Raw genomic sequence first — 23,047 nt, forward strand, 5'->3', positions numbered from 1 at the left:
TATATATATATAAACCCTTACCCCTAACCCACCTTACCCAAATATAAAAAAAAATTATATCAAAAAATAAAATTTTAATATTAAAATTATAAAAATCATTATAAAAATACTGCTGACTCAGCAAATATGCAAAAAATTTGCATGGTTTTTAAGCTACTCAAAAAATGTAGTGAAACCTGAAGCCACCCGTAACAAAATAAAGATGTGGTAAAAAAACTAATGGATTAGTTTAATGAAAGATATAAAATTTTTGGATAGTTGAAATAATGGTATATAAATGTATGGGTTTTTTATAGGCCATTAAAAAAAGCTTTAATGATTTTAACTCCAATAACAGTTTAAGAGCTTGCTCATTTATTGTTCTTCTTTTTTAAAATTATTTACCTGTTAAATAAATCAAAAAGTTTTTATTAAACAAAACTAAACAGCTTCAACAGTGCACATACTTTTATTTAACTTACTACAAACTCAAACGTAAATTAGTTAAGACTTCAGTATAAATTTCAAAAGATTATATGAAAATCATTTTATTATATATTATATATAAAAAAAGAAATTAATATGTTTACAATTTAGTGATAAATATTTGGATTACTACTAGTTGAAAAATTAATATCATAGTATTGCGGCAAGTTGTAATTATTAACAGTAGTTACTTGTTTGCAGCATTTATATAAAACTTTATATTTAAATTAGGCTTGAACTTCAAATTAAACTGTTCAAAACTGTGATAGCTTTGCTTAGTTTCATATTTTTAAAGAAATTAAAATAAAAAAGGTAAAATCAACAAGCAAACATGAAAAATAAAAGTATAACAAAAAGGTCTTGATTATATAAACTTAACAATGTATATTTTTAATAAGAAAGTAAAATACTGGATTTAAAATGTTTAATACAGAAGTTTTTCAATTTAAACTATCTATATAGAACTAACTCACAAGTATATCTTACAATCAGTAAAACTAATGGCACATATATTTACATCAAAGAAAAACTTTTGAAATTTTTATTTGAATTCAAAACACACGGCAGCCTTTGAACAAACGATTTAGTTTTAAACGTATGTAGTATGAAAAATACCAGACTAAATGATAGATAATTTTACAACTACCAAACAACTTAATATAAAAAAAAATACAATAAAGAGTACCAAGTGTACACAAGGAATGAAACACACTGCTTAATATTTTTTATGGGTCTTTTTTAATGTTTGAGAAGTTTAAACTACCACCAGCTAACTTTCATCACTGTTAGTATCATCTCTAGGAGCATTCGTGTCATCATCAATGCTGTGCAGCTCTGGCGGGCTTTCATTGCTTGTAGATGCACCAGCTTGAAAGTGCCTCTTGTAAAGGTGATGTTGTCTGGACAAAGAACATTCACCTCCCTCAGTGGGCAAGTTATAAATGTACAAGTAACCTTTTTCATCAACTACAACCACATATAGCACTTTTTGGATAGCTGTGATTGCGCACACGTTTCTCAAGTTTGAAAAGGGAAGTTTCACTGTAGCAAAGTCGCGAGCTTGATTCAAAACATCAGAAATGACCGTGGGCGTGATTGGAGTCAGCCACGAAGTCCAAGATGTATTTTCAGATGGTGGTTGGCTTATGTTCAGTTCATCTTCAAGTTTAAATATGTGAATAGTTTCAGTGTTGCTGGAAACTAAAAGTAAACTTGAGTCTGGACTAAATGCCAAGGTACCAATTGAAACACACCGTTTGACACCTCTTCTGAACTCAAAAAGTTTTTGACCGTCAGGAACAGAAAAAACTCTTATAACTGTTCCCTTTCCAGAAGCAGTGACTATCTTTTTAGCATCTGAATCAAAGTTCATAGCAGCAAGAGGACTGTCATGAGCCTTTATCATTCCTATGTTGCGCAATGTGGTAACATCAAATAACTGGACCTCACCAGAAACACTACTTCCTGGGTAGGCAAAGTATGAGTTTTCGTTGTTGTTGCTAAGACAACAAAGTCCTCTATGGTTACTTGGAGTGTCCCTTATTGTATGTAGAACTTTCATATCTCTAATGCTGTGAATAAATATGGACTCTTCAAGAATAACAATGAGTCTTAGCCTGTTTAATTTTAAAGCTAAAATGGAGTTTGAATAGCTATAGTTACAAATTTCATTTCCTTTTTTAAAGTGACAGACTTTTAATTTTCTTGGTGACTTCAAGCTTGCAAAAGCAACAAGACTGCTAGAAAACAGTCTGTCCAACAAACAAAGATCTGTGTCAGCTCCAGCATTGTCATAAAGAAGCTTTACATTCTCAATAGTATCCAAGGCATAAAGACAATACCCTCTTTTAGTAGCCATTGCAAGTGAAGTGCAGTCCTGGTTAAAGTTAGCAAAAAGAACTTCACCCTGTAAATCAGTACCCCGACTTGCAAGGTTATAGTTTACTGATGCAGTATCCATTTTAGTACAAAGTTGCAGAATATCAAGTTACTTAATTAAAAAATATCTGATGGATAATTTGGTTTGTATTAATTTTTGATGTTAAGAATTAGTAACATTAGACTCAAGAAAACTCTTTGACTAAAAAACTTTATATTAAAAATAAAATTTTTGACCAAAAGTTTTAAACTTTTAAAACAAATAACTTAAAAATTTTAACTATTTTCTACATAAAACAAATGGTAGATTAAATTGGTATGTTTAAAAACAAAGAATTATTAAATTTAAAACCTAAAAACAGATGTAATTTCAATAATTTTAAAGAAGGTAGGCATTGAACCTAAATTTAAATTAAGACTTTTATTAGTCAGTAACTTTTTTTTTGTCCTAATAAACAGACTTGGACCAATAAAAGTTTGAAGTGCATTGAGTTTTTAATAAATACTTTAAATTTATCTTTCTATGTTCATTAGTTTTATATCATTAAAGATCTTTTTAGAACTTGGATATATTAAAGGTATAAGGTTTTAAGATTTCAAGTAATTTAGGAGATACTTAAGAATCAAATGACTAAAATGCATATAGATACACAATTTTTTTAAATATATTTTGATAGTTATTACTAAATAATCATAAAATAAAGATACTAAAACAAGTACTGAATAAATATAAGCTTAATATAAAAGAACGTGCAATACTTTAATCTTCTTGGTTTAAATTAAATAAGTAATTAATTTGTTAAACTATTTAACTCAATTTTCTTATTACATCATGATAATTTTAAATACTTATATAAATTATAAAAGAGAGTACTATTATAGGAAAGTCCTCATTTTTGTTTTTAATCTTTCTTTCTTTAAATTAAGTCTATAAAGATTTTTTTAATTTCAAGTACCATAAAAACATTTAGAAAGTTTAAAATTTCCAAAACAATAAACAACTGCAAAAATTAATATATCAATTAAAATACATATATAACATCTATAAAAACTAGATTTTTTTTTAAAGTGTTGTATACATTTTTATAAATGCAATATTTATAGTTGAGCCATTAAAAACCTTTAGGAGTAAAGTACTTTTTGTTATTTAAAGTCTTACTTTTATATAAAATACTACTACTAGCTATTTCTCCTTCTACAATATTGAAGCAACGATTTCAAACTTTTTTAGTCAAATTTCTATAAAACTTTTTAAAATGTGTCAAAATAAATTGTTAAATTTTATAAATGTTTTTAAACAAAAACTAGTCCATTTTATATTCTTTGGTCAAAGTTTGTTATCTTCCTATTTTTTATAAATTAGTTTTGAAAGGATTTTTTGTATAAATGAGTAAATCACCAACTAAAGTTATCAAGTAAGTTTGTGTTGCTTTAAAGCAATCTTTACATCATTTGTTATACAATTTAATTTAAATTTTTTTAAGATAAAATTTTAACATTTTTATCATAGAATCTGGGCTTATCTTATAAAATTAATTTCATTTCAAAATTGTAGTTCGTAAAAACTCTAAATAGTTTAAAACATTGTTTCTTAGAAAAGATTAGCTAATTTAGAAGTATTTAGTTGACAGAAAAAAAAAAGTTTTTATTATAAACAGCACAATGTACTAAATGCAGAAGTAGCACTCTAGTAAATCAGTTTAATGTGCAAAAAGGAACACTTTTGCACGTGTGGAAAATTTTTTTATTAACTAACTTTTGAACATATTTTATTTTCTTATACTATTTTTTTTACCTCTTACCTTGGTCGTTAACATTTTTTTACTCTTGTGCAAAAATCAGGGTTGCCACTTGTTTTTTCAAAAAAATTTCTAGGTTTTCCAAATTTTTTCCAGGTTTTCTAAATTTCTTCCAGGTTTTTCAGATTTTCTTCCTGGTTATTGAAAGCACATCTTTTTTTGATAATTTTTAGTAGTAGGTTACTATTTTGTTAAAAAACTTCTGTTCAAAAGATATAAAATTCTTAAGAGCTATTGTAAGTACTGCAATTCATTTTATTATGTTGTAACTTATACTAAACTCTTCTAAGATAGTTGTTCAAAAGCCGTTATGTTTGTTTTATACAAAAAGCTAATAGTCTATTTAAACTTTTTCTTAGTTTGAACGTGTTATGTTTTATTAATTCTTGTTAAACTACTTAATTAAATGACTATTTGATATTTTAAAAGTTGCAATAATTAGTTAAAATATTTTATTTTTTTAACAAAAACTAAGTGCTAGAACTGAAATAAAATTAAACAAGTATGCAGAACTAAAAGTTTTTATAACTTACTGAAAGTGCTTTTTCATTAAAATATACATAGATTTTAACTAATCTAAATAATATTTTTAAAGCTTTATAAAACTTTTTAAAATAAATTTTAGAAGAAAGTTAATTTGTCTGAAGTATATCAAATTCATCTTGTGTTAAAATAGAAGAATGGCAACATACAAAATGTGCATTGCTTAGTTTACTATATTTTTTGTTAAAAAATTGAAGAGTTTTGTGTTCACTTTGAATTTTCTTTAAACAATTTGTAAAATTTTTGTTACAAGTACAAAATAATGTTTTTATTTCTTTCCTAATGACTTCCATTCACAAACAATATCAACAAAAAGTTAGTATTTAAACATTATTGCTTCCATAACAACAAAGTTAGCTAAAACTACATATTTATAATTCATAAAAACTATAAGTATTTTAATTTTATCTGTTTTATAACTATTAACAAAAACTCAAACTTAAAAAATCCAGGTTTTTCCAGATTTTTTTTCAAAATTTATCAAGTTTCAGGTTTCCAGGTAAAGTGGCAACCCTAAAAAATTACTTGATGTGCTAAAATAACCCTTTGTGTTTGTGCAAAAGTTTCTTTGTGCAAATTTGACATGTCCCCCAACTTAATAGGTGTTCATAGGGTACCTTATTTCTATAAATTGAATGTATTTTGTAGAGTTTTAACCTAGCTACCAAACATTTTAACAGCTTAAAATTTAAAATAAATAATTTTAAATTTAAAAGAGATCAAAATTGTGAGTTTAATAAGTTCTTAATGAAAGTAGAAAACTAAGAAACAAAAAAGAACTTTACTAAAAGTCTGGTCTTCTTTTTAATTTTAACTAATCCATTAGTACTATTTAAATAATTCAACTGAAAAAAACTTTTTATTTTGAAAAACAACATTTAGTGCACTTATTATCCAAAATTTTTATTAAAAAAATCTAAACTGTTAAATTTCAAATCTTTTAAACTAATTAAGGAGCTAGAAGTGTGTGGTCTCTAGTTTAAAAAAAATTAGATTGATTTTTGTAGTAGTAATTTTTCTAGTATAAGAGAAAGGTGAACGGGTCAAATATGCACAAAGAGACACTTTTGCACAAAGACACTTTGCACAAGAGTTTAAAACTTAAATATAAAAAAAGGAAAAAAGTAAAGAAGAAAAAAAAGATTAATTAATTTAAAAAAAAAGTTACCGACCAAGGTAAAGGGTTAGGGGTAACAGTGGTAGTTTAAAAAAAAAGCAAAAAAAGTTTTACATAAAAAAAAAGAAAAAATAAATAAACTAATAAGAAAAAAGTAGTTACTGACCGAGGGTAAGGGTTAATAGTGTTAAAGAAAAAGAAAAAATTATTAATAAAACTAAATTATAAAACAACAAAAAAAAAATCAACCGAGGGAATAGAGATAATAATAAATAATAATAATAAATTAATTAGAAAAAAAAATTAACTTGTGCAAAAGTGTCTTTGTGCAAATATATTTCTTTGTGCAAATGTGTCTTTGTGCATATTAGACTCCTACCCAAAAGAAATAGGTAAAAAATATGGTCCATATCATAGTTGCTAAAACTTAGTACAACCTATACATGTTTACCACTCTTTGAGTCAAAATAGAAAGCCTATGTGACCAAGACTAGTCTGAGTTTATGAGGAACTAAAGTTTCAATAATATTTAATCATAGTTTTGTAAGAGCAATAGACTAAAAAAAAACTGTTGAAATTACTTATAACATTTTTGACACCTACTCACTGCAGTCTACCTAATAAACACTTTATGGATATTAAAATATATGACTTAAGTTTGGTCTCAAAGAAGTTATAGAATTTTATAGCTTGTTATCAATAAATTTTATTTTATTTAAAAGTTAGTTTTGTTGAACAAGAATATCTTTATATTGGATACTCTTTATAGTTAAATATATAATAAAAACAACTTGCACAGTACTTTTTCTTTATTGAACTAACATATCTTTTCTGTGTTAAACAAGTTAAAACAGTTCCACAGAGTCAAATAAAAAAATTATAAGTACTGCAAGAAAAGAATAGAAAATATAAAATAGGTGAATGTGTGTATTTACTAAAGATAAGCCATAATTACTAGAATAATAGTTTGTATTAGATACATACAAAATATGCTATATAATCTAACTGTTATAAATTATTTGAAATAAAAACTTTTTAAGCATTACACAATTTTTTTTAAGGAGCAAGAACATTATTTTGCTGTGTTTTTGGCACCATACTAATTCATTAATGTGTATAATTATTGTACTACTTGAAAAAAGTCTCTTACTGAATTTTGAAAATATACAAAATTTTTATTTTACGCATAGAACACCCCGCAAAACAAGCTTCTATAGTATAAAACTATTGATCACTAGTTAAGTTTGAAAACCAGAATAAATTTATTTAGGGAAGATTTCACAAACAACAGCAAAGCTACGTGTGCTTAATTTTGATTTGAGTAAAACAAAATAAGTTTTGAGAACTAAAATCGCTCTTTAGTAAGTTATGAGTAAGCAGCAAAGTTAATCTAATTTCTCTACAACTTTCCTTAAAAATACATTTATCATATTTTTCAATAAAAATTGACAAAATCTGTTTATGGATACTAATAAACATGCTTTGCAACAAATGGAATCTAAAAAGTTTTTAACTATAAAAACTTAACAAGCTTCAAGCCAAACACAATTTGAATCGTTAGTTCTGCTAACTTTTTTTTTTGAATTTTAAATTCTTTTAAAAATTTTCATGGAATTACAAAAATGCAGTATTTTTTATTTTCTAATGTCTGCAAAACTAATTATCAATTACTATTTATTATTAAACAAATACTTATTAATACAGTGCTTATTAACTTATCCAGACTTCACTTAACTGGACAGTTTAAGTTGAGAATAAAATTTAAACTAATTTGTTAGGTGTGATATGTTTTCTTGTTAAATTGACTTTAAACTTAATCAAAGTTTTTTTTGTTTTTCTTTATGTCTTTTTTATTTTTGTTTGTTTAAAAAGTTTTTTTTAAGATCAATAGGTTTACATGTTTCTCATATTGATTTTTTTTTTTTGTTTTTTAAAATGGATCTAATTTATTTTCTCTCTTATAGAAAAATTAATATTTCTTTTTAAATTTAAATCTAAGGGCAGGTGGAATTACAAATGATGAACTTTAGTTGCTTAACTCTCAAAAAACATATAACATTGCAGAGAGTTAGTAAGTCTGATGTTTTTGTAACTTAGAAAAAAAAATTTAATCAATCAACTTAAAATATAGCTTTTATTATTCATCATTTTATCCTCTACTACTAATATTATTTTATATGTTTTTACTATAATGCTTTCTTATTGATTATGGATTGCAAAATATACAGCAGTCATATGTTTTAATAAAAAAAGAGTTTATGTACTTTTTGTGAAAGATGCTTATCCAGACATGTTTGCAGAAAAAATATTGCCCAACATGTCAGGATAAGAGAATAAGCACTGTACTCAATATATGAACTAAAAAAAAAGTCTAAACATAGCTTTACAAAAGTGGGCTATTGTAGCAAGTCAAATGGCAACAAGCTGTAAAGGGGTCAAAGGTGAGCCATAACTACTAAATTGGTGATAACTCTTAGATACATTTCCCAATATTTTTAAAACTTATACTAGATATTCTAGGGTTTGTAATAAGTGGGTGTATTCATTTTTTTTAATTTTTCTGAAAAAGGAGTTAAGGGTACACCCGTCTAAATTTTCAACAACTAAAGGGACAATGATGTTAATTCATTACTTTAATTCAACAAAATGATTTTTTGTTTATATTTAGATTTTTATTAAAATTTATTTATTACTACAATCATCTGATATTTACAAAAACAAAACAAAATGGTTATTTTATAGTCTAGTAGACACTTCATGGGCGTATTGTAATGTATTAAGAACAAAGGTTTTATAACATTTTAACTAGCGACTCTAGTAATGACCAGGTTTGAACTCGTTCTAATTCAAACACTTATTCATAAATAGATGTAAGGATAAACAAAATTTCTAGTTTTTCATGCGATATAATATTTAACTTTATACTTTTAGATGATTTTAGTTGTCTAATTCTTCTATACATTAATAGATCAATATCGTTTGCTTACTTATTTAACTAACGTGATCTGTTTTTGTATGTTTGTAAAAAAAGCTATATGACGAATTATTGTACTAATATTTTTCAAGAGTTAAAATAAAAATGTCAAAGTTATTCAATATGATTCAAATGTTCAACTATTTCTTTTAACGATATATTTAGTTTTTAGAACATTTAGTAAATTGTATTAAAAAAGCAATCAAATAAAAAAAAAGGATAAACTTACAAACTTTAATTATTAAAGTAGAAAGACATACTTTTGTTAATATATATACTAAGTTTTTAAGCTCATTGTTGAAAAGTCGCTTTAGATAAGTTCGTTCAACATAAATAACTAAATGAGATACTTTAGTAGTTAATGAAGGCGTTTAATCCTAAGTGAGTTATTTATTATCGTTTTATTAAATTCTAAGTGTTAAGTAACTGCAGCATCATCTCTGGAATCATTAAAGTAACCTTAGTTTATAGCTCTTTTTTTTGCCGTTATATAAATTACAGAAAGATTAACAAAGAAGCTACAAATTGTGACAACTAAGACTAAATTTTATTTAATATTTTTTCTAATACAATCATAAGATATTCAAGTTTTATTACTTTTACTTATGAGTTACAATATTTAGGTACATAAAAAAAAATAAGACAGCGAATTTCAAAGATGTCTTTTAGCGCTTATTTTTGAATTTTTTTGCTTTATCTAATTAGTACAAATAACTACTTACCCAATAATGCTTACCAGATTATTAAATACTTTGTAAATTTATCAAAAACTCAATTTTTTCAGGTTTTTATGAAATATAAGTTTAAGTTGTTTATTCATTATTTATACTTATAGATCCTTAGTATTAAAACATTTAGTTAAAGTCTAGTTTGTGGAAAATTTTCTATTAAAACATGATTTAAGATATTATGAAGTTATAACAATGTTTTTGACCTGGTCAAAATTGAAGTCATGGACACACATAGAAAATAAGTTAAAATAATGTAAGCAGAAAAACTTTTATTGTTCATTATCACTGTTTAGTAATTAGTTAGTCAGTGCTCTTATGTTACACTTAATTATGTTTACCTAGAATTTTGATTACTTTTCTGTTTTGTTTTTTGCTTGTTTAGCTAATTTCTGATGCAATTATAAGGCTGTATTAGTTAATTTTTTTCTGTATTGTACAATTGTATCACAGTGATGAAAATCTTTCGAAATATATTTCGATTGAATAAAATATCTTGTTTGTCTAATCAAGTACAATAGCAGACTGGTAACTTTTTATGTTAAGTAAATTCTTAAATTACGTTGCCTTTTCAGTTTTAGCATCGCATACTGCAGTGCAGATTCAAAAGTTTATCAGTTTACAGAAATTAAATAATTCAAAAGCTTAAAAGTTTACAATAGCTGTCTTATTAAAAGCAAATATAAATCATATTAACACAGTTTTAACAACATATCGACCTTAATGAAAGACCTAAGATAAATAGTAAGTGGTTTAATTACTATTAAATTATTAGTAAAAATAAGATACCTAAATTTTAAAAAAGTTTTATTTGTTTACATAATTTTAAAATTTCATTTGACTAAAAATTAACGAAACTTTGTATTATTATTAAAATATAACTTAATGGTGTTTTGTTAATCAACCTCCTTTGTTTAAGATAATACCAAAGTTTTAAATATTAAAATAAAAAACTGCATAAATTTTGAAACTATCACCTTTTAGTGTTTAAAATTAGAAATAAAACTATCAAAAACTATCATAATTTATTGAAAGACAAAAAAAGACGCTCAAAAAATTTGGTCCTTGGACCTAAAGCACAAAGAACCTTTCGGTTATCGAGTAAATATTAGAACGAATTAACAGTAAATTTTACAGTAGTGTAACAAAATTTGTGAGATAAAACATGGAACTCTAACAAAAATGCTTGTAAACAGTAAAAATGTGTTTCATAATTTAAATAATATATACAACTTAGGTTTTCAAATGTATTTAAAATAGTACCAAAACAATCTGTAAAATATGTGTCAAGTATTAAAGTATATGAATAGTTTCAAAAACTTAAGCGTTCTTCTTTTGTTAGATGTATTTAAACAACTAGTTAATAAACAAAAAGTTTGAAACACTTATTTTCTACTATTTTGACGTCATTAGTCTGTCTTAGAACTATTTAATAAGTATAAATTAAAAACTGTTTTATATTAAAGCTATTGATATGGAAGCTTTATTACAGCTCTTATTGTTCTTATAAACAGCGCTTGATTCATTTAGTTAGCTTTCATAAGTTGACCGAATGAGGACTAGAGGCTAATTATAAGTTTCTTCAATAGTACAGTCAAAAATATTATAGGAAAATCCTTTAAGATTACAACTTAAAATGTGTGACAGTTAAAAGCAATTTTGTGTTATTTTTACTTTAGATAGACTGGGATGCACAAGTTGTAAAGAAAATGGTCTCAACTCAACTGCAAATATAAATAATGAATAAACAGTTCAAACTTATATCTCATAAAAACCTTGAAAAATAATTGAATTTTTGATAATTTTAACAAGTATTTAACAGTCTAAGAAGCATTGTTGTGTAAGTAGTCATTTGTACTAATCAAATAAAGCATAAAAATTCAAAAATAAGCGCTGAAAACATCTTTAAAATTATTTATTTTAGGTGTAGTTTTTTTTTTGATGTACTTAAATATTGTTACTCAAAACTAAAAGTTTTAAAACTTGAATAAGCCTAGAGTTGCTAGACCTAGAGTTATTTTTACATCAAGTTATGTTTTGAGTTCTAAAGTTTTTGAACTCATATCTAACAAACATAAAAGTTGCGTGGTTAATATGTTTAAATGCTGTTGCTCAAACAGTTTTAATGGTCAAACCTCTAAGCATCTTAAAACCAGAATTAAAGAGCACATTCCAAAGTGTGTAAGAGAACATATTAAAAATCAGCCAAAGACAATTTAGTATACCAATTACAAATGCAATGTATAGATCTTTAATATCAGAAAATTTAGTTAAAAATCCAATTTGTTGAAAAAGTTGTAATGAAACGAAATTTTAAGCATTAAAAAGTTGTAACAATATTTCTGACCTGGTAAAAACTGAAGCCATATGCATTCATTTAAATCAGAGTTTCCCAAAGTGGGCGATATCGCCCCCCTGGGGGCGATTTTGGTATGTCGGGGGGCGATAAATAGTAAAGGGGCGAAAGGGTGGGCGAAAACTAGTAAGGGGGTGAAAAGGGGGCGATTTTAAAATTTTTTGCAGACATTTAGTTTTCACTTTTTAGCTTGCATTTTTACTTATTTTAGCCTGCTATCAAACATTTGACCCTGAGGTAAAACTTAAACAAAATAAGTCCATTTCGTTTACGTGAAATTTCTAGAAAAAATCAAAAAGTTTAGGACTTCTCTTTTCAAGTAATTTACATATTTTTATTCATATCTTTTCCCATTTAACAATTACATAGGTCATAGACGAATGGAAATCCTCTCACCATTTCATAACCTGACATATATTCCATTTATGATCATAACTGCTTTGTAAAAATCTATGTTATCGATTATAAACTATCACCCTATGATATTTCCAATTGTTTCTTGAAAAGTCACTTAATTAGACAAAAATATTATATTAAAGTCATTTTGCAATAGAATAAAAAAGTTGTTCTAAATTAAGATAAATTTTGTAAGTTTTGTTTTTGAGCTTGCACTACTCAATTTAAAAAAAGTAGCTTTTGATTATCATGTATTCACATGTTTCTTATTTATGTTTGATAATTCTTAAAGAAGTGAGATGGTTATAAAAAGGAAACTGTCTAGAAAAGTTTTTGGCTGTTTTTAATTCAGTTATTGATTATTTTCTTAAAAGGATAAGGTATTGGCAGACAATCTTGTTAAAAGAAAAATAAAAGAAATGAAAATGCTTATATGTTAGACTTATATGGTAAGTTCTACCATCTGAACAAAAATTTACAAGGTAAAAACTTGAACCTTGTGAAAGTCATAAGTAAGATAATCAGTTTTAGAAACCAACTTGAACTGTATGGAAAAAAATTCAAAAATAGTCAGTTTGCAAGTTTGGAAAACTGAAAACTTTTAATAAGTGAAGGTGATGTAGAAGTGCTTTCATCTCATCTGAAACAGTTTAAAGGTGACATTGATAAACGGTTTAATTACATTTTTTGATTAAATGTCACGAAGTGGATTATGGATCCCTTCGAAGCAGTAAGTCAAAAACTGAAGTCTTTTTGAAGTAAACGTTTACTTATAGGAAACCTTCTCAGACTTACAAACTGATCTTGAACTTAAAGTAAATTTTTCGAAAGAACGATAAAAAAGCTTTTTGACTCAACAAAAACTAAGGCAAAATTTTACCATCATTTGGGAGGAAGTTAGATTGTTGTTTATAGCTTTTCCTTGTAGGTTGTTGAGAAACCTTACAGTTCACTTATCAACATCTTTAGCAAAAGATCTTATCTAGATATTTGTAATTTGTGATTTTTTGGGATATTTCTTATTTATCCTGATTTTTATTGTATTTAAGTATGCTTTTGTTAATAAAATTCTATTACGTTATTTATTCTACAACAGGTTTGCTTAATGCCTAATGAATATATATGATGGTAGACTTCCTTTTTAGTTCGCACATTTTACCAAAAAAAAGTACTTTCTTAAATTTGACTTAAATAAAGTCTATTTCTAACTAATTATTATTAAAACAACAATATTTATAATATTTTATAGCTTATACAGATTTATTGTTTTAAATGAATGCTTATTTTATGTTTTAGTTGTTTTAATGTTTGTTCATAACATTATTGCATTATAATATATTGAAATCTTCCACTTGTATAAAAAATTATCATGTTTTCTTGAGTTCCCACTTTTTGGTTTTGTTCAAAGTGTGAACTGAAGCGGAAGTCTACTGTATTAATTAAGTGGTTTATGATTTTAAAGTTAGTACTAGTTTTGCTTTGACCTGGTTAACTTTGTAGTTTATATTTGTCGTTTTACATCACACAAAAAAATTTAATAAAATAGTGATTTAAACATTTATTTGAAAGTAATTTATTTGAAAGATTTTTGTTATTACTTGTTGAATCTGCATAAATAAAAAAAAAAAAGATAACCATTAAAGTTTTTATTTCAAAAAGCATTATTTTGGCTTTAAAAGAGTATAGATATGAGGTCTCTATTTGAAATGACTTCAATTTTTAACTTAAAAGATTTTAAAGTTAGTTTTACTTTCTAAGCTGAGTTGTTATTCTAAAAAATGTATATTTTAAGGAGATTGAAACAATTATCACAACTATTTTTTGTTTTATCTTAGTTCATAATATTTTGAAAGTTAAAATGTGTTGTTTGTTTTAACAGTTTAATCCTAGCTTTAAATTTTTCACTATTTTCCTTTGTTAAATTATTAGAGGCTGATAGCTAGATTAAAAATTCATTTCTGAACTGAATTAAATAAGCCATCAAAAAGACCGCTACAGTTACAAAACAAAATTTTAACCTAATAAAAAGTTTTTTTAATTGATTATTTTCTATTCACAGAAATAACCGTAAAACCTTTAGTTCGTTTTTTAGTTAGTTTTCTTTAGTTTGAAAATAAAATTGTTAGAGTTAAGGTTTAGTTTTTTAAAGGTTATTTTAAATAAAACACTATTTAATGGTATTCTACTATTAAAAACATATAGTTAAAAAAGATTAAAATTGAATTTAAACTTTACAACTAACTTGCTTATAAAATTTCTAAGTGTTAAAATTAATAATTTTACTGTATTAACAGAAGCTATTAATGAAACCAGTTTTCATGTGAGACAATCGACCAGTCGGTCAACCTTCCTCAAACTAGATCAGCAATGATGTTTTAATATTTATTCCATAATGTGTCAGATAAACTATTTATTCTTTTGTAGTTTTTTTAATCTCTGGTATAGAAATTTTTAAATATACTTATTTATAAAATAGTTTAAGTATATTTTGCGGCTTAAATAAGTAAATGACTTCTAAATTTCCGAAATTCGTTATATGAGAGATTATTATAATGTCAGGTTTCAGTTAAGATTTTAGATGGGTAACTTACGGTCCAGATACAGTCAAATTTCGGCCCACCAAACTACTTGTGCAACACAATTAAAATTTAGTATTTTGATAATTAATATTTTGAAAAACGCTTTCATTTTGGTTTTTAGTTTACAGTAGTACTTCCTAGATCACAATAGTACTAATCATTTTATTACTATTTTGCTCGAGTTTTTTAATTTTCTTGTATGTTAATTTTTAAATTACGCAGCCCGCAAGTACATTTTTTAGCAATTTAGATTTTTTAGTAAATATGACTTGCTGACTAGAAAAGTTGTCTACCACTAACCTATGGATTCATTAGTTTCAAAACAATACATATTTAAAGAGAATTGATTACAGAATACATAGGCTTTTTATTAATTAAGTATTTTAATACACTTTACTGGGCTTATTAAAAAAACAACTGTAAATTATTTTCTTAAGCCCGAAACTACTTTTACTACAGCCCAAAAGTGCATGCATAAGAAGTACCAGACTAAATTACATTTCGAACACAACTTTTTCGGCTAAAAAGTGCGTAGTCTAGAATAAAATAACTTTATTTTATAAAATACTGGGGGGCGATTTTTTTTCAAATTTCTAAAAAGGGGGCGATTTCGTAAATTAGTTTGGGAAACCCTGATTTAAATAAACCACATTTATGTAAGCACAAATATTTTTGTTATTCGTCATCCTTGTTTAGTTAGTTAGTGCTCTTGTTTTATATTTAATTGTGTTTATTTAGAATTTTAACTACTTTTTGTTTTGTGTTTTGCTTGATTAACTGATTTCTAATGCAATTATAAGGCTGTGTATATATATTTTTTTAATTTGTTACAATTGTGTCACACTGATAAAATTGTTTTTGAAGTATATTTGTGTTAAATAAAAGGCCTTGTTTGTTTTAATAAAAAGACGAATAACAACAATCTAAACTACTTTTATTTCCTAAAAACTTTACTAAAAATTATTTTAGTTGAAATAAAACAGATTGTGAATTTATTTTAAAATATTTACATCGATAAACTGCTTTAAATTATTTTTAAGCTTAGTGTTTTCCAAGAACTTAAATTAGACTAAGGCTTCCAATTTCATATTCATAACCACTCACTTAGTGAACAAATCAAAAATAATTGCCTCCTCCTTTTTAGACATCTCCCCCTAACTATTTAAATGTCGATTTTATTTTCGCCTCCTTTCTTTTATTAGCCCTTGATAGTCGCCCTAAAAAACGATATCGCTTAATTTAGAAAACCTTGTATTATACTAGTTTTAACGACATTAACTAAGTTTACAAATAAAAAAGTTGTCTATTTTTTTAGTAATTAATTATTCTAAAGTAGTTAAACTTATTTTTGCAAATTTATTTCCTTGGCCTATATATTGCTTTATTTTAACCTTAAAATATTATCAGGACTCCCATAGGATAAAAAAAATTCCATGTATTCGAAAGTATAACTTTTGTGTATTTTTAGTATAATTTTAAACTAAAGGCGAATTTTTTTTTGATAAGTATAAAAATACTGAAAGACACTGTAATGCTACTTTAATTGAGTTCGTAGTAATTAAATTCTAAATAATACAATAAAAATTTCTTTGTATCAAATCAAAATTTCATTAATTTTCTTGTAAAAGTGTTTAAAGCTCTCTCTTTGTTTTCCATTTTTTTTACATGTCTTAAACTTGAGGTTTTTCCAGGTTTTATGACAATTCTGTATTATAGTGAAATGAGTAAAAAATAATTTTGAAGCGTTGTTTTTTGAAAAATAATAATAAGAAGTTCTAAGTAATACATGAATACTAAAGTTACTTAACATACAAAAAAAGAATTTATCTTTTTATTTTTAACTGAACTACAGCAGTACAATAAGTTTTTTCACAATATAAACATGAAATATAATGAAATAATATGTCAGAAATAATACTTTATAAACATTTTTCTTTAAATCAAATTCAAAATAAAGAGATAATATGTAAAAAATAAAAAAGGTAATCGTCATGTTATGTGATCATATAAAACTAACAAGTCTACTTATAAGCTTACTAACAAGTTATAAGTTACTAGAAATCGAAACCTAAAATATTTTAATCATAAAGTATACATTTCAGTTTAAGAATTACAACTATTGTTTTTTAATTAATTACAATAAAATCTTTTTTATCAATGATAAAAGTTTAAAAAAATATTTTGAAAACTTTTGAAATACTTTTAGTAAGTCGTAAGATAATCAACTTGAATAATTGTGTTGTTTAGTAATTTAAGTTCATTCGAACTGGAGTAGCTCAAAGTTCTTAGTTAAACTAAAAAATGTTTTGTTTTATAAACATTCAACAAAAACCTTTATAACTTTAATTGCTTCTCTTACTAGTCAATATGTTTATTTTTATATAATTTTGTTTTACTGATTAAAAATATTTATGAAGATAACTTTTATTTAAAAACATTTTAAATAAAGTTTCTTAAAGTTTGAGATCAATCCTTAGCCCAATCGAAATCAAATTACGGTCATAAAGCGCATCTCAAACCAGCGACATCAAGACTTATTGTATATATTTTTCATATGTAGTTAAAATATTCTTTGGCATTGATGTCAACGTTCTGACCCATCACGGGCGGTGTTCCAATCACGGGTTTCCCCCCGTCCTTACTGTTGTTCCTCAGCACAACGTGTATGGGAGGCAGGAACGCGTTTCCGTGGTAACCGCCCTGGTTGCTACCCGCGTTGCTCAGCCGCGCTTCCTTCGGAGTGCAAGGGTAAGTTCCTTTCCGCTGCTGCTCGGCGAGTATGGCCTCGTCCAAGCTGATCGAGGTCGCCAGGCCCTTCATGCAGGTCTGCGGGGCGGTGACTCCCCTATAGTCGGGCGGCGGGGGCGGAGACGGCTGGGTTCCGGGGGCAGGGGGAACTCCGCCGTCTAATATTTCGGCGTCGGAAATTTCGTCGAAGCGCGTTTTAGAGCTGGGTCGCCGCATCATCGCCAGCTTTTTCTTCTTCACTCGCTTCTTTCTCACCCCAAACTGCAAACATGTGATTATAATAAACGTGTATGTAGTTTAAGTTTTAAACAGATTTGCTGCTTGTATAAATTTTATTGGTGTTTTATGCATAAAAAACAAAAGTAAAGACTTTGTCCATAAAATCTTCAATTAAGTTATGTGTAAACTTTTTATATCAAAATAATTAAATGTTGTAAGGTTTGCCCGGAATGAAAAATAAGCTTATGTTTAAATCATACTTCAAAACCTAACACGTTATAAGTAGTATGAGAAGAGCCTAGTAAAGTTGTAATCAAAAACTTTAAAAAAAATCTTGTTTAAAAATAACACAAACATACTTGGTATATGATGTAATACAGCTCAAGCACGTTAAGAGTAGCACTGATAATTGCAATGACAAACATAAACCAAAGAAATATAGTTTTTTCCATGGGTCGCGAGATAAAACAGTCTATTGTGTTCGGGCATGGCGCTCCTTTACATTTGTATATTTCTGCTATCTTGAAACCGAACATGGTATACTGCAGTTTAAGTTTTTGTTTGTTATTATACTAAATATTTCCAGTAAAAAAAAATTACTTAACATTATAAGCGTTTTTTCAAATGAGCTTAGAATTATTATGACAAGTTATAACTAACTATCTTGTTTTTTGATTGGACACTGTTATGTTTAAAATTTAAAGTAACTAATTTTTAGCTTTTTATCTATTTATAGATAATTTATTAGAAAAATATTACATATCATTTTTTTTTATCATGAAAAACAACAGCTAACTTGTAAATAAATGAAAAAGGCTTCGATTACGGCTCTTGCCACAACAGAAAAAGCGTACAAAATGTAGTTTTGACTGAAGGCGAGCTTATCGTCTCCGAACATCTCCTGCAGAACGAGCGTCTTTAATCTCTTCTTCTCTGCCTCGGGGTCATCGCTCACCGCTGACCTCATCTCCTTTAGATGACGGCTGTTTTGATTTTTAATAACTTTTTTCTTTCTTACCTCATACTTGAGTCAGTCAATCTTTTTTGCGTCAGTTAATTAGGAAAATTTGACTTTGAAATATACAGTTTCCAAACGGAATAATAAATATTATCTTTGATAGTTTTCATTTACAACTTTTAAACTTAATAAAAGTAGATAGTTTTTTTTTTATTTAAACCGCATTTCCTTTTACTTTTAATTATTAAATTAGAACTATCGAAAACCTTTTAAATATAAAAATTCATTTAGTAATTGCAAAATCACCTCTTTTTACGTTTACCTCTTTCATCCTTGTCGTCATCTGGTGATTTTTTCACCTGAATTATTTAAAAGTTAACTTTAAGTAGTGTCCATTAGTTTACTCTAAAAAATCTAATGAAATACAAAATGCTTTATGAAAATTCAAGTATAATACAAAACTCAAACTCTGAAACCATGCATAGAAAAAATATCTTTACATTTAATAGAAACTAATAACTAATAAAAAACATCTAAAATTGTTCTATTTATAAATACTTAAAAACTAGAGTTTTTAAGCATGTTCTATATTGAAAATGTGTTACACTAATTGTAAACTAAACTTATTCTATCTCATAACCACGGCATATATTATGTCAACAAGCAAATAAAAGAATCCGATTAATTTTAAAACGGCTTAAATAAAACGAAAAAGATATGCATCTAAATGAGTTATTTTTATTTTAATAATTAAAATTTTTTGAAAACATATAACAAAACTACTTTAAATATGGTGTTCAGTTATTAAAAGTGATGGTCAAAGTACTTTAAATTAAACTTGAAATGATTAACTTTTACATACTCCGTCTAAAGTTTCTTGGTACTCTAATGTCCTAATAGTATAAATATTTTATGTTTAAGAAGTAGAATAATAACTATTTGATTGATTGCTTATAATATAATATCAAAATTCAATATAGGTTTATACTTAGTTTCACCATTTTAATTGAGCTTTACTGTAAAATGAAACAAAAATGACATCAGTATTTATAACTGTAAAGTCGTTTCTTTAAATATGAGTATAATAATAAAAACTTAATGTATTATACTATTCTTGCTTAAAAGACTTACTTACTTAGCGTTTTTTGAGACATAAAATCACTGTAACATTGCAAATACTTAAGGTTAAAAGTACTTTTAATACCCTTTTTTGGTGTTCAATTTTTTATGTATTACATTTAATAATTTTATCATTTTGTCTAAAAACTTAAATGATGCCAATCAATGATGGTATACAGTTTAAAATGATCTTCACAAGAGATCATTCTGCGATTTTCACTCTTAAAAACTCAACGCAAAAAACAAAAATGACAAAAACCACTTTCGCCGTAACGACGTTTCAACAACCAACAGCCGTTTGCCGTTTTTCACGAGCCGACACGCGACTTTCCTCCCTCCTCGACCGCTTCGAGCGGCGACTTTTGCAGTCGCACTTTCGGGGGTTTTTGCTACTTTTTTGTGGAGCCGCGCTCTGAGACGCTAGTCTGGTATAGTTGTTAATCACCTGATGGGCGGAATAGACCATGAACATGATGGAAGGGGTGGCCACCATGATGATCTGGAAGGACCAAAACCTGATGTGGGACAGCGGGGAGAACTGGTTGAAGCACACGTTCGGACATCCCGGCTGGTATGAAAAAGTTGGTTTTATTAAACGAAAAAAATAAAAAGTCTGAAGTTTAATATTTTTATAAGTTTCCGATGTAGTAGTGAACAATCGAATTTCTTAAAACTTAAAAAGTTTAATTTACAACATGCAATTTATTTTTAAAACTTAAGATTTTGCTAATTTATTTTAATAAGAAGACATATTTTTTAGTACAGTAAGTTTTTAAATTTTTTGTTTGTATGTCAGAACGTAATTAGAGGTGTATCAATGTAAAATCAATTTTAAGGTAAATTAGTTTTCTCTTGTCTAGATTAAGTATACAAATGCAAAATGCATTTAAAAAGCACATATAGTCGTTTTTTTTTCAATTACAGGTACCTAGTAAATTTAGTCGAATTAGGAATTAATTAGCAAGTAATTGATCACCTGATTCGTGTTACACTTAAATTCACTCTGCTCATCCGAGTAAACACGATCACTAACACTTGACACCACTACTATGCGAAATACTATTAAAAAAGTAATCCAGAACTTTCCTATCAGTGTTGAATGCTGATTGACCTTTAAAATGTTTTGAAACTAAAATAAATACTTGTTCGATTTAAATTTACAAAAATTAATGAGTTGTACATTCTTATTAATTAGTAGATGTACCTGTATAATATTTTATTTTATTGTTTAAAAAAGTTCTGATTAGACATAAAAATATTGTTTTGAAAAACTTGCTTCTTATAGTATAGATATATTCACATTAAAATAAAAGTAACAAATTATTCAAATCCATTGTATTTTTTTTAGCATGGTAAATTTTGAACACTACTAATTGAACATTAATCAAGAAATATTTTTTTTGTATAATTTTAATTTTTAAAATTATGTTCTCTTTAAAACAATTTTAGTGAATATTCCGATATGTAAATTATTGTTGTAATAAAAACATGTAAATCATTTGGTTATAACAAGTTATTACTTAAATACACATGTTGTTTTTTTTTTTATAAAGCAAAAATAAGTAATATTGATGTACTAAATCATGTATAAACTTGTCTCTGACTTGACATAAGTTTGTGATGATTTCACACTTAATAACCGTGTTTTACTTGTTTCGATTTTAATTCAACAACTGTGTTTTTTTATATTTTACTTTGTGTACCTTTTAAGTCCATAAAATTGTAAAACATAAAGGCTAAAATATTCTGTCAGATAAATTTTGCAAACGATTTTATACATGGTAAAATATTATCAAAATTATTGTATTTTTAAGATTCACTGTTACTAAAATATTTCACCACTGTTTTTAATATTTGACCTTCATTTTGTAAGTTTGTAATGGCGCTTGACTTTAAGAAGTTTTATAAGTTTTATAAACATTAAAATTATTGAACAAGTTATTATTTTTTAATTAAAAACTTCAAAAAGGTGTAATTTATAGTCTAAAAACTAATTTATACAAAATAGTAAGCACAGCTCTTTGTATTTATATGTTTTTATCAAAAAAGTTACTTAAAGCCAAGTTTTTAAGTGTAAGTTTTATGTTTTTTTTTCTTTATCTTCAACTTTTTGCAGTTTATAAACAAAACTGTTAAGATTCTCAAACTAGACTTTGTATAATTAATAATTTATTTGTAAAACTTTTGCTGTAATCTGTACTGTAAAAACTGTTAAAGTAATATTAAAAATGTATACATTTTTTTTTCTTATAGGTAATTTTATCGTAAATAAACAGAGCAGTATGTTTTTATATAAATTTTTTAAGATAAAATATAACATTGTAATTTTACTATTAAAAAACTAAAGTTATTTTATTTATATTTACATTTTTCCAAATTTTTTTGCCATTTTAAAGTACTTAAATTTGATAACTTTTTCTAGTTATGTTGTGCTGTTTAATATAGCACTAGCTAATTTAAAGCACTAGCTAATTTTAACAAAAAGCTAATTTTTAATTTCTTATAAACAAGAAATGTTTTAGCATAATAATTTTTTTAGTTTTACTAAGTATAATAAGTTTAGTATAGTTTTTTACCAACTAACTATATAAAGTTAATACGTTTTATATAATTTAAATTTTTTTATTAAGTTAACATTAAAAGTGATTATTAACACTAAAAATAATCAAAAGAACCTACACATTAATAAGTGTTGTATAAACAAACAATTAAAGAAGCAATTTATCAAACAAAATAACTTTTTGTAACCAGCGCTCTACGAAATGCCAAGACATATTGCTCACTACTTGGAAGGATTAGTCAATCAGAAGCGGATTTGCGAGAAAAATGTCTTAAAAAAGTTCAGTTTCTTGTCAAAAAATCTTTCCAAGTTTAAGTGCTCTCCCTACAAATGCAATTAGTGTTGTTTTGTTTAGCCATCTACTTTTTCAACTATTCTCGTTCCATTGATCTGTTATCCTTTTTAAACTGACAAAAGCGTTTTAGCTAGAAAAAAAAAGTATATTTAGAAAAGGTTTAATCGTAAAGGGCAGCGTTACAACGCAGACTAAATAATATTTTTAAAGCGTTTGGAAGCTAGTTTCTTCCAAATGTTTTCAATAATAGTGCGTACCCTTTACGTAAAATTTAGAACTTAAAGTAAAAGTTTATACCGGTTCAACAGTTTTA

General features: G+C 26.0%; 2 protein-coding genes across 2 annotated transcripts; both read right to left on the reverse strand.

Moving 5' to 3' along the window:
- Nucleotides 1–437: 437 nt before the first annotated feature.
- LOC145849231 (WD repeat domain phosphoinositide-interacting protein 2-like) lies at nt 438–2,470 on the reverse strand. Its single transcript, XM_082954369.1, has one exon. The coding sequence runs from the start codon at nt 2,423–2,425 to the stop codon at nt 1,235–1,237; it is 1,191 nt and encodes a 396-aa protein (XP_082810495.1). The 5' UTR covers nt 2,426–2,470; the 3' UTR covers nt 438–1,234.
- Nucleotides 2,471–17,385: 14,915 nt separating this feature from the next.
- On the reverse strand, nt 17,386–22,653 carry LOC145838618 (gap junction beta-6 protein-like). Its single transcript, XM_082946244.1, has 7 exons — nt 22,618–22,653; nt 20,856–20,990; nt 20,325–20,447; nt 19,067–19,119; nt 18,599–18,785; nt 18,162–18,344; nt 17,386–17,844 (listed from the first exon to the last, which is right to left on the reverse strand). The coding sequence occupies exons 1-7, from the start codon at nt 22,651–22,653 to the stop codon at nt 17,386–17,388; spliced, it is 1,176 nt and encodes a 391-aa protein (XP_082802370.1).
- Between the last annotated feature and the right edge of the window lie 394 nt (nt 22,654–23,047).

Source organism: Thalia democratica, chromosome 1 (assembly GCF_965202585.1).
Source record: "Thalia democratica chromosome 1, ktThaDemo2.hap1.1, whole genome shotgun sequence".
Lineage (NCBI taxonomy): Eukaryota > Metazoa > Chordata > Thaliacea > Salpida > Salpidae > Thalia > Thalia democratica.